At 39.4% G+C, this 12,272-nt stretch overlaps 1 protein-coding gene across 4 annotated transcripts in view; it reads left to right on the top strand.

Annotated features, from left to right (window-relative positions):
* The window catches only part of gucy1b1 (guanylate cyclase 1 soluble subunit beta 1), a 49,566-nt gene that overhangs the window by 660 nt on the left and 36,634 nt on the right, over positions 1–12,272 (top strand). For 3 of the 4 annotated variants that reach the window (XM_029750162.1, XM_029750165.1, XM_029750166.1), the window contains exons 2-9: positions 118–191; positions 1,938–2,038; positions 2,228–2,346; positions 6,336–6,533; positions 7,762–7,992; positions 8,231–8,347; positions 8,586–8,761; positions 10,730–10,927. In XM_029750162.1, coding sequence (XP_029606022.1) covers positions 118–191; positions 1,938–2,038; positions 2,228–2,346; positions 6,336–6,533; positions 7,762–7,992; positions 8,231–8,347; positions 8,586–8,761; positions 10,730–10,927 — 1,214 coding nt within the window. The remainder of the gene's footprint in view (positions 1–117; positions 192–1,937; positions 2,039–2,227; positions 2,347–6,335; positions 6,534–7,761; positions 7,993–8,230; positions 8,348–8,585; positions 8,762–10,729; positions 10,928–12,272) is intronic. The other variant, XM_029750163.1, reaches the window with a different exon arrangement.

The following is a 12,272-nucleotide window of genomic DNA, read 5'->3' as shown; positions in this document are numbered from 1 at the left end:
CATAACACTATCATCAACACTATCATCACAGGCATTTATTTACATACTTGTTATTCCCAGTATTTTCAGATTTATGTTTCTCTATTCTTTCTGTATTCTGTTTTATTTCCGTTTTAGTATGGTTTTGTCAACCACGCATTGGAACTACTTGTATTAAGAAATTATGGCGAAGAAGTGTGGGAAGACATCAAGTAAGTTTAAAGATTTATTTTGTATTTGTGAATGGCACAGGGCATTTGTATATCATAATTGAAAGCAGAAAATGAGAATAAAAACTCAATGTGGCCATGTTGCAAAAGCAAAACAAAGAATTGGCAGATATGGTCATTACATAGATATGTTATTAACGCTTCACATTAAGTTGCTCCTATAACTGTGAAGTAACACTGTAGTAACACACTTTACACAGAACACATGGATTGTGTATTGAAGATATGCGGTAGGAGAGTAGTGGCCTGAGGGCAGACACTTAATGTGTTGTGAAAAGTGTTATGAAATGTAATGTCATGTAATATTTTAAATTGTATATAACTGCCTTAATGTTGCTCAATAAATACAAAAATACAAAAAACAAATTACACTATTGCCTATGTAATTACCATGTAATAACAATTAATGTTACTTTACATTGTTATTACACTTTCATTTTGTTTACTACATTGTCTTGACCACAACTTTATGTAACCTACTAATATGACATGGATAATAATACAAAAATATGTCCATTAACAATATTATAGTTTTGAAATCAGTAATCTCCCCCTATTGCTAAACAGAGTGGATAACGAATTACCATGTCATGATATTCCACTGATGATACATGACCAGCAGATATAGTGGTAGTTGGCCTATCTGTAACTTAAAACATGTGACCATAAATCACCAGCAAACATAAAAGAAAACAATATATAATGAATCAATTCATTCTTAAATTACATCACTCTTATGAGAAGGCGAGCCATATTTTTACTCAATTATTAATTTTCATTAGCCTTCTAATAGTGGTGATAAAGAGAGGTTGTGAATGTTGTTGCATTATGATAACAATCCCCTCTTTTCAAAGTGCTCAAATATTTGGCAAGATCCACGTTTATTTTTCTTCCTCAGTCTTCGCTTTCCAGGACCCAGACTTGCATCCCATCCTATAAGAACAGATGCACAGCTGCCTCTCCGAAAAATGTGTTTTGAGGAATCTGGTCATTTTTATCTCCCAAGAAATATTGCAGCACAATGTTATCTTAATGTTATCTCAACCTTATCTTGGCTGACGTAATTCAACATTATTACATGCCTAATTATTCAAGCTAGAGCAATTGAAAAATGAAATCTTATTTTCACTACATTTTTACGTTGCTTGGTGTGTTTGTTCAGCTGATCACATGCTCAGAAAAAGTGGTTGCTAGCCAGCACAGCAAATCAGTATTGTTTTCTCAGATCAACTCAGTAATCAGGTCAAATAGACCTCATTAGGATATATAACAGTCTTATTTATTAGCATGCCACATTTTCTCATTGTAACTTCTAAATATAGATAATCCTACAATGCAGTTAATGCTCAAAGGTAGTTTAATGGTACTGCAGCATTCATGAAGGTGTCATGACTGGTTTCATAACGGTGTTATGAATGGCTTATGTATACCCCCCTAAAGTAAAGTGTTACTGATTTTTGTTTGGACCCAATAAGTGTAGGTATCACTTTACTAAAGGCCCTTTATGTATGCATTCGTTAAGCCTTTATAACAACTATATAAGACACTATACTGTCAGTCACAGGCAGAAACAACAGCATACAATGTTATGAAGCTAGTTTTAATGGATACTATAGAGGACAACAAATATGTTGTCATATGCTCTTGTCAACAGCCTCTTTATTACATAGGTAATAATCAAGTTAATATGATATCTAATAATTATATTTTCTTCTTACTTGTTATCAGGAGGGAGGCGCAACTCGATGTAGAGGGTCAGTTCCTTGTCAGAATCATATATGAAGATGCCAAAACATACGACCTTGTTGCAGCTGCAAGCAAAGTTCTCAGTACGTTTTTTTTTATAGTGCTTTGAGATACAAGATACATTATTTGAACCAGTTTATTCATAACATAATTGTACGGCAACAAATTTAAAATATGGTACCCTTTATAAAAGGTAACTTATTGTAAAGTGTTACCAATGGGACTGAGATGGTGTATGCAACAAGTGGATACCTTTTTTTTTTATCTTGCAGAGATTGATGCAGGGTGTATCCTACAGATGTTTGGGAAGATGTTTTTTGAGTTTTGCCAAGAATCAGGGTATGACACCATCCTGCGTGTTTTAGGCTCCAATGTCCGTGAATTCTTGCAGGTAAGCACTCCAGTTTCCTTCTTAATCTTTCTTCAGTTAACAAACTAATGTAAAACAATGTACTCTTCAATGTCATGAATGCTTCAACATAAGTTAAATATGACCTGTATTTTAATTGTACAGTGCCAAAACAATTCTGTGACCGCCCTTTCATCTTTGGATTTGGGGGAGGTGACCTTGTAATTCAAATGTATTTATTTATTTAATTTAACTTTTATTTAACTAGGCAAGTCAGTTAAGAACACATTGTTATTTACAATGACGGCCTACCAAAAGCCAAAAGACCTGCTGCGGGGACTGGGGCTTGGGAGAAATAAATAAAAAAAATATATAAATATAGGACAAAACACACATCACAACAAGAGAGACAACACAACACTACATAAAGAGAGACCTAAGACAACAACATAGCAAGGAAGCAACACATAACAACACAGCATGGTAGCAACACAGCATAACAACAACATGGTAGCAACACAAAACATGGTACAAACATTATTGGGCACAGACACAGCACAAAGGGCAAGAAGGTAGAGACAAAAATACATCACACAAGCAGCCACAACTGTCAGTAAGAGTGTCCATGATTGAGTCCTTGAATGAAGAGATTGAGATAAAACTGTCCAGTTTGATTGTTTGTTGCAGCTTGTTCCAGTCGCTAGCTGCAGCGAACTGAAAAGAGGAGCGACCCAGGGATGTGTGTGCTTTGGGGACCTTTAAAAGAATTTGACTGGCAGAATGGGTGTTGTATGTGGAGGATGAGGGCTGCAGAAGATATCTCAGATAGGGGGGAGTGAGGCCTAAGAGGGTTTTGTAAATAATCATCAACCAGTGGGTCTTGCGACGGGTATACAGAAATGACCAGTTTACAGAGGAGTATAGAGTTCAGTGATGTGTCCTATAAGGAGCATTGGTGGCAAATCTGATGGCTGAATGGTAAAGAACATCTAGCCGCTCGAGAGCACCCTTACCTGCTGATCTATGAATTATGTCTCCGTAATCTGGCATGGGTAGGATGGTCATCTGAATCAGGGTTAGTTTGGCAGCTGGGGTGAAAGAGGAGCGATAGACAATAGAGGAAACCAAGTCTAGATTTAACTTTATCCTGAAGCTTTGATATGTGCTGAGAGAAGGACAGTGCACCGTATAGCCATACTCCCAAGTACTTGTATGAGGTGACTACCTCAAGCTCTTAACCCTCAGTGGTAGTAATAACAGTTGTGGGAAGAAGGGGCATTCTTCTTACCAAACCACATGACCTTTGTTTTGGAGGTGTTCAGAACAAGGTTAAATTCTTGAGGTGGAGTAACTCTGCAAGATCACGGTCGAACCAGGGCCTGAACCTGTTTTTAATTCTCATTTTCTTTATGGGGGCGTATTTGTGAACAATACCATTGAAAATATAAAAAAAGAAGGTCCAAGCGTCTTCGACAGAGGGATCAAGCTGATTCTATACCATTTTACAGAGGCCAGTTCATGAAGGAAGGCTTGCTCATTAAAGTTTTTTAGCAAGTGTCTATGACACATCCGGACAGGTCATTTCACTGAGCAGCCATTACGAACACAGGCTGTAAAACAGTGATCACTAAGGTCATTACAGAAAACACCAGACTGGCTTCTAAACAGCCATAAGACTCCTGAACATCTAGTCAAATGGCTACCCAGACTATTTGCATTGCCCCCCACCCCCCTCTCCACACCACTGCCACTCTCTGTTGTCATCTATGCATAGTGTCGTGTCTTTGGGTACCATTAAACTGAAGATAGGTTTATCAATTAACTCCCTGTAATTATTATCACTCGATTAAACTGATTAATCGTTTAATTGTAATTAACTAGGAGATCGGGGCACCAAGAAAAATATTCAGATTACAAAGTTATAATTTTCCTAATATAACTTTCCTATATTATAATATAGGCCGATTATCTTCTGGTTTCAATGGCGTATTTTACCTCTAGTCCAGTCTCATTCCAAACGTCGTAAATTGTTGTATCTGCACGAACCCAGTCTTTACTAAAATCATCCATACATCAATTGTCTTAAAATCATTTATTTACTACACTAAGTAATTAACAGAAAACATACAAACAGTAATTATCGTCACAAAGGATTGATATAGTAATGTGCCCTAATTGGCTAACAAGCATGGCTGGTCTGTTAGACAATGGGTCATAAACGGTCAGCTGAGAAGTTACACAGAGTTCATTAATATTAACAATTGACAATTGAAGGCTCACTCATTCGGGAACAATTGCAATCAATATATATTTACGCTCATGTGTCGTCGGGATTCTTGTTGGAGAGTTCTGTTGAGGAGTTTTGTCCGCGTTTTCTCTCTCTCTCTCTCTCTCTCTCTCTCTCTCTCGGTTAGAATGGATCTTTCAGAGCAACATTCATTAATGTCGTCACAGAATGGATGTTTCGTTGGTCTTTGCGTTCGATGATATAATTTACTTAGCTGCAGACTAATAATTAATATCAAAGACTTGTTCTTATTCTGTCGGTCTCGATAGTCTAAAAGTTAACCACGTGGTATAGTTCACTTTCAGTAGAGTACTTGGATGGTCAAACCTATGGGCCAACTCGCAATGGAGTGTAGGCCTGGTCTATAGAAATGTAAATCAGGGGGTGTTTTATAGTGCCCATAGAACAGGCTTGTCAAATGACGCCTGGTCCTGTATGTGTCCCTGGGGGCGTGCCTATGACTGAGTTAGACTTGGTTACAGAAATACAATTCTATCACATTAACATCAGTACATAGCATCTCAATGTATTACAAATAGCTTTATCCTTATTAATACATTTTATACAACCATTATGATGCCAGTCTCATCGCTGAGGCTATTATATAAACAGTTTTATGGTAATATGGCTATATTGTCTCTTCTGAGTATCACAAAATTGTACCAAGCGGACCAGTTCGTAGCTGGAGTCTTCACCAATCTTCCATATCTTCTCCAGAACACACATGTCGCTCGGTTTTCCAATTCTATGAGTTGGAAGAATTTCCTTTGTCTCTCTATGAAACATGTGGTAGTAGATTCTCCTCTTGGAATTTTTACAACCCTGGGTTGGGGGGAAGGTAGGTTGGGTGATGGTACAAAGGGGAAGGGGTCAACTGTCCTTCCTGTACCCAAAGAGGCCAACGTCATGACAATAGTCACTTTAATAACTCTACCTACATGTACATACTACCTCAACTAACCAGTGCCCCCGCACATTGACTCTGTCCCGGCACCCCCCTGTAAATATTGTTATTTTTTACTGCTGCTCATTAATTACTTGTTACTTTTATCTCTTATTCTTATCCATATTTTTGAAACTGCACTGTTGGTTAGGGGCTCGTAAGTAAGGTCTACCTACACCTGTTGTATTCGGCGCATGTGAATAATACAATTTGATTTGATATCTATCACGATTATTTGTGAGGATAACATCGAGGAGAGTAGCCTTTTCTGGGTGTTTGGAGTCATACCTTGTTGGATTGGTCATAATCTGAGAAATATTTAGGGAATTCCATTGCTTTAGGACCTGGTCAGGTGGTTTAAGCATGTCCCAGTTTAGGTCATCTAGCAGGACAAATTCAGATTTAGTGTATGGGGCCAGGAGAGAGCTTAGGGCAGGTAGGGTACAGGCTGGTGCTGATGTAGGACGATAGCACCCAGCAACAGTCAACAAAGAGCTATTTGAAAGTTTAATGCTTAGATTTGCCAAGACCAAACCCTCTGTTTACAAACACAAAATGTAGGGCTTCGCTTTGGGTTGAAACTGAGATAAAGGAGTGAGGACTGGAGTTATGCAACCTTATTCTAACGGAACCTTTCCTGCTCCTAGATCTGTTTATGCTTTGTAGCCAACTCCTATGGTTTTTGGCATGACAATGACCATAGGAGTTGGCTCTACATCACAAACCGATATGGGACCAGTCTAAGTGGAATGTTAATGGAGAGAAACTCCCGTTTCAATCATTTATGCAACCCCCATACAGAATCTGGATGCCCTCCATGACCACCTAGGTACCATCTACCCTGGGATGAGGGCTCCGTCCTTCCGCTGCACGGACGCGGAGAAGGGCAACAATCTGATCCTGCACTACTACTCGGAGAGGGAGGGGCTCCAGGACATCGTGATCGGCATCATCAAGACGGTGGCCCAACAGATCCACGGCACAGAAATAGAAATGAAGGTATGCCGTTTCAAAGAAAATAAGTATATTATTACTTAAAGGGATAGTTCAGGATTTTGAGGCCCTTTATGTACTTCCCCAGAGTCAGATGAACTCGTGGATACCATTTCTATGTCTCTGTGTTCAGTATAAATGAAGTTAAGAGGTAGTTTTGCGAACCAATGCTAACTACACCAAAACCTAACTCTGGCACTGTTTTTTTGGGTGCCTTGGTAGCTATTTGGATTCTGTGCCGTTTGGGGATCTTGCCTTCAGTCCAAAATGGGACAGTGGTTGACTTTTAAAATTCAGGAGTTGTTTGGGTCTTAGCAACTGCTAGGTGTTTGTCACCCACAGTGGGCATTTTTTGAGATGCTGGTGGGTCTCTGTTGACTTGGGTCACATGTCTATGGAAGGGGCAGAATGTTAGTACACCCAGAAGGTGACATAATGCAATTAACAAATAGCTAGTAGTTATAGTGTAAGATAGTGTATTTTAAAGTGTCTAACCATTATTAGACTGATATGTGTGATGATAGCTTTAAGGCTAGGAGTATGTGAATAAGTTATTGATATCTGTCATTCTAATTTTAAAGCTAGGGATATGTGAATAAGTTATGCACATTCTTAATAGCAAAGTAGTCCATGCAGCAAACACTAGGTGGAATTAGTATACACCATTGGTATAGACTTGGATAGTCCTTTCAAAAATCTTGTCTCTGAGCACTTAAGATACCTCCTCATTTTCAGAGAAAGCCAACTCTACTATCAAACCTAATCATATCGCAGAGATAGAGATGTCAGTATGTATTTTTTCTCTCCCAAAATTAAATGGGGGAGCTGAATTGACAGACTCTCCAAATGTGACACCAGCTTTTCTGGAAATGTTATCCGCGGTTGCCACGGCAACCGTGTGCGTCAGAGTCAAGCCATTGACGTCAGTGTATAGACTAAAAAGGACTTGTTGTGGCCAGGCAGTAACCCTCACAAGAACATCACTGTGTTTAAAACCATCACACCAAACCTTAGATATTTATATAAAGACATACAGTATTTCGATGTCTATGCGTTTACCAACCACCCACCGGTATCTCTTACATTATCTCTTGCCATAATGGGTGGACTGGCGGCCATTTTGAGTGTCCCCATAAAGTAAAGCAGGATATAAACACAGGAAGCATAGCATGCACTCATTCTAATTTTATGGAAGTACCTCCTCCCTTTATGAAGTCCATTCTTCCTTCACTAGGTGATCCAGCACAAGAGTGAGGAGTGTGACCACATTAAGTTCCTGATCGAGGAGAAGGACTCGGAGGAGGAGGCCTTCTATGAGGATCTGGACGGCTTCGAGGAGAACGGCACGCAGGAGACCCGGATCAGCCCCTACACCTTCTGCAAGGCCTTTCCCTTCCACCTCATGTTTGACAGGGACCTGATGCTCACTCAGTGCGGCAATGCCATCTTCCGTGTGCTGCCACAGGTTTATGTCTATTTAGTTATAGGATGTTATGAGATTTTATGTGTGTAAATAACTACTCTTATACTGCATTATGACTACATTACAACTCAGTATGAGTGTGTTTATAATGCATTGCAGATATGGGCTTCACAGGTAGCCTGCAATTATAATGCATTATGATGTGGTTGTAATGTATTGTAAGACTTGTCATTAGCATGTATGACCCCCTTATGAAGTGTTTTGCTGTTGTATTCCTTAGCTCCAGCCGGGCATCTGTAACCTGCCCTCCGTGTTCTCTCTGGTGCGTCCACACATAGACTTCAGCTTCCAAGGCATGCTCTCCCACATCAACACTGTCTTTGTTCTGCGAAGCAAGGTACGCCAAGAATATTCACTACTTAAACATTTCGCCTTTTAATTTAACGTTAAAATTACGGCAGAAAAATAATCATAAAAAATAAAATAGAAAAACTGGATTGAAAGCTGCATTTATGTTTTCTGTGTGTCCTGGCTGCTTGTGTGTTCATGTGTGTTTGTGCTTGCGTGTGCATGCACACATACATGTGCGTGCGATTCTGTCTGTTTGTGTGTGCATGTGTATTACGTCCTTCCAGGAGGGCCTCTTGAACGTGGAGACTTCGGAGAACGAGGACGAGCTGACTGGTGCTGAGATCAGCTGCCTGAGGCTGAAGGGACAGATGATCTACCTGCCCGAGGCGGAGAACATCCTCTTCCTCTGTTCTCCCAGGTTCTGCCACTGTGGCATTAGAAAACTATCTGCTGTCCAAAGGTTGTGTCCCAATCACAAATGACACCCTTTTCCTTACATAGCTTAAAAGCTTAAAGATCATGTCGGTTTTCTGAGAGTGCGAGACGTAATTGGTTCCAGATTTTTTTGTCTGTTTCAGTCTGTCTCTGCCTTCCTGCTGCAGTGGCAATAGACAAAGACAATGTGCTGTTCTGGGCTGTGTCCAAAAGGGCACATGGAGCTCTTGTCAAAAGTAGTGCACTATGTAGGGAATAGGGTGCCATTTGGGATTTAGTCTTAGCCTTCGGGTGGATGGCTGTGCTGGATGGATGCCGTGGGGTGGATGTCTCTTGGTTTGTGTGTGAAACCTAATTGGATTCAAAACCACAGCTACTGTAGTGCAGCAGATGGTCTGGCCTTAAAGGGCCAATCTACAGTTGAAACAATAACAAAGTGACACCCCGCCTTTGTTTTGGTAAAAAGCTGAGGGATGGGTCTGGAAAAATGTAACTACTCTCAGATTCATAGACAGAGCTATGGATGCAATGACTGACCATCCATTATATCAAAATCATAGTTTTAACCATGTTTTTAGGCTATACAGTGTTTGTTTACATTTGCAATGTTTACTAACATTGGAGTAAAACAAGATTCTATTTGGGTTCTGAAAGGGTGTCACAGCTGAACTAAGCTCATTAGGAATTTATAAGTGATATTCTTCTAGAATCAATGGGTATATATCATTAATTGGATGTAGCAACAACAGATTGTCCCTTTTATAAAATCTTTGGTAACACTTTACTTAAAGCATCCGTTTATATATTGTCTTATAACAAGGTTTATAATATGTCTCAAACAAGCTGTTACTGTATTTAGTCCACATCATTATGAGCATCTTATAAGACAGGCTGATGAAGAGTCTAACAATGCAGTACATTTAGTAAAAAAAAAAAACATTTTCTGGATGAAAACGGCCTGTTGGTAATAGTCATATACACCATTTCTAGTCCGAGAAGTAACTAAAAAGTGCAAATAGGATAACTTAAGTAATAAAGTCAGTATTTTCCCCAAAGAAATGTCAGAGGGTTGGGTTTGATTTTAAGTTATGCCCACAAACTGACCATGTTGGATATCTCTATGGGGCTAGTTACAGACCGTCAATAAATTACATAATGTATATGGGACAATATGTTCACATTTCAATAGATCCACATTTTAGTGATGTAAAAACCTCAAACCAACTATAAATTGTACAAATTCAAGTAAAATATTGAAAGCATTTAATAAGAAAACTAAAAGGTGTGCAACATGAAAATATTGTCCCATGCCAACCAGAAGCATTGGTTGGCATGGGCTAGATGTCCTTTCAAATCAATGAAGGGAAGTGAACAAGTTCACACTTGAAGATAATTGGAACGCACCCCATGTACCTGGTAAAACCTTATTTCTATCAAGTGATCATCTAGAGAAAGTAGTGTCCCTGCATGGTGCCAGCAGGTGGTGAAACAACATTGGTGTTGTTGTTTACAGAAGGAAAGAGACTTGACATTTTCATCAGCGACTGTATCAGTTTGGCCCTGTTCAGTCAGTCTTGCAAGTCATTACAGCTGAATATTATGTCTAGATCAGAGACCGTGGCAGCTAGAGTGCATTGTGTCTGTTAGACCTTTCGTTGAAGTGCGTTTGATTGAAGTTTATTGAAAGTGATTATGATGAGAGAATTGAGCTCTTGATACTGGGCAAAGGGATAGAAAAATAAAGTAACTAGCCCTCCTGCATTCATAAGAGGACAAGTTTTTATGATGTGTCTTTATGTATAACATTTTCAACTTACCCAAGTAACTTATTTAGTCAATCATTATAAGATTATAGTTATTATAAGTGGGGCATACATGCTAATCATAATGCATTATATGTTGTGCCCTGCTGAACACGGCCCCTGTTGAGTTGTGTTCAGCCACTGTTTAGTGTTCAGCCTCTGATGATGCGTCACCAACATTGTGTGTTCAGTGTGATGAACCTGGACGACCTGACGCGGAGAGGCCTGTACCTGAGCGACATCCCGTTGCACGATGCCACACGTGACCTGGTGCTGCTGGGAGAACAGTTCCGTGAGGAGTACAAGCTGACCCAGGAACTGGAGATCCTGACTGACCGTCTGCAGCACACCCTCCGGGCCCTGGAGGATGAGAAGAAGAAGACTGACAGGTTCGTAGATAGACTCCCGACCCATCGCCCTCACCCTCATAGTTTGATAGAATCCTTCACCCATTTCCATTTTTTTTACGTAAAGGGATGGTTAACTCCAAATAGAATTTCAGCTGTGTTGGAGTCTTTGGTGTAGCGGTCTAAACTCCCGACTCCCACCACATACGCCCCCCCCCCCCCCCCCGGCAACTGGGGTTCGAGCCGTGTTGTGGACACTTTTCTCTCTGTGTCTATCTCCTTTTTTAACTTCTTACTGTCAAAAATGATAAAATACTTACACATTTAGTTAAATGTACAAAATGCCTTTCGTAAATAATGTGAAACCTAATTAACCACAAATTGTTTGAACTTTGTGCGCAGTAGCGCCATTCTGCTCAGTAGTGCGGATTGCCTCAGAAGGAACTTCTGAACCCCTCCTCCATTGAAAATCAGAAAAGGGGTGGCTTCCCTTGGGCTTTGACTTTTCATGATGAACATGAACATATTTAAAAAATATACTACACTATATACCTACATTAACTCAGTCTTTCTGTTTTATTGCAATATGCCAATTAATGTGTGAGGTGCAACACTCTCATCATATACAGTACCAGTCAAAGGTTTGGACACACCTACTCATTCAAGGTTTTTTCTTTATTTTTACTATTTTCTACATCATAGAATAATAGTGAAGACATCAAAACTATGAAATAACACATATGGAATCATGTAGTAACCAAAAAAGTGTTAAACAAATCAAAATATATTTTATATTAGAGATTCTTCAAATTAGCCACCCTTTGCCTTGATGACAGCTTTGCACACTCTTGGCATTCTCTCAACCAGTGTTATTTTATAGTTTTGACGTCTTTACTATTATTCTACAATGTAGAACATAGTACAAATAAAGAAAAACACTGGAATGAGTAGGTGTGTCCAAACTTTTGACTGGTACTGTATGTCAAATCCAAAGTCCAATTTTATTAAGCATTTAGGTAAAAAATATTTTGGTCAAGTACCCTCATTAAAATGTTATTGCCATAATAATGTCAAACTAGAGCTCTTCTCGGATCCTGAAATTGAGGTCCGAACTGAATTGGATCCATGAAATTCTAATCTGACACCAACAGAACCCGGCCATAAAAAAATATATCAATTCCCGATCCAATACGGATCCGAGGTGGACCAGATCCGACCCAAAATATGTCTGAAATGAGGGAGAATCTGATCCTCACACAGTCAACAGAGTGTTTTACATCCATTGCGAATGACAGTAGTTCATCACTGTATTTTTTTAACATTTTTCCAAAATCTTCCCGATAGGCCAAAGTAACCACTGCACCTCGGTGGGCTATAGCAACATTTT

The sequence above is a fragment of the Salmo trutta genome, chromosome 4 (genome assembly GCF_901001165.1).
Source record: "Salmo trutta chromosome 4, fSalTru1.1, whole genome shotgun sequence".
NCBI classification, from domain to species: Eukaryota; Metazoa; Chordata; class Actinopteri; order Salmoniformes; family Salmonidae; genus Salmo; species Salmo trutta.
Note: the sequence above shows the minus strand (reverse complement) of the source record. Positions and strands in the feature narration are given on the sequence as shown.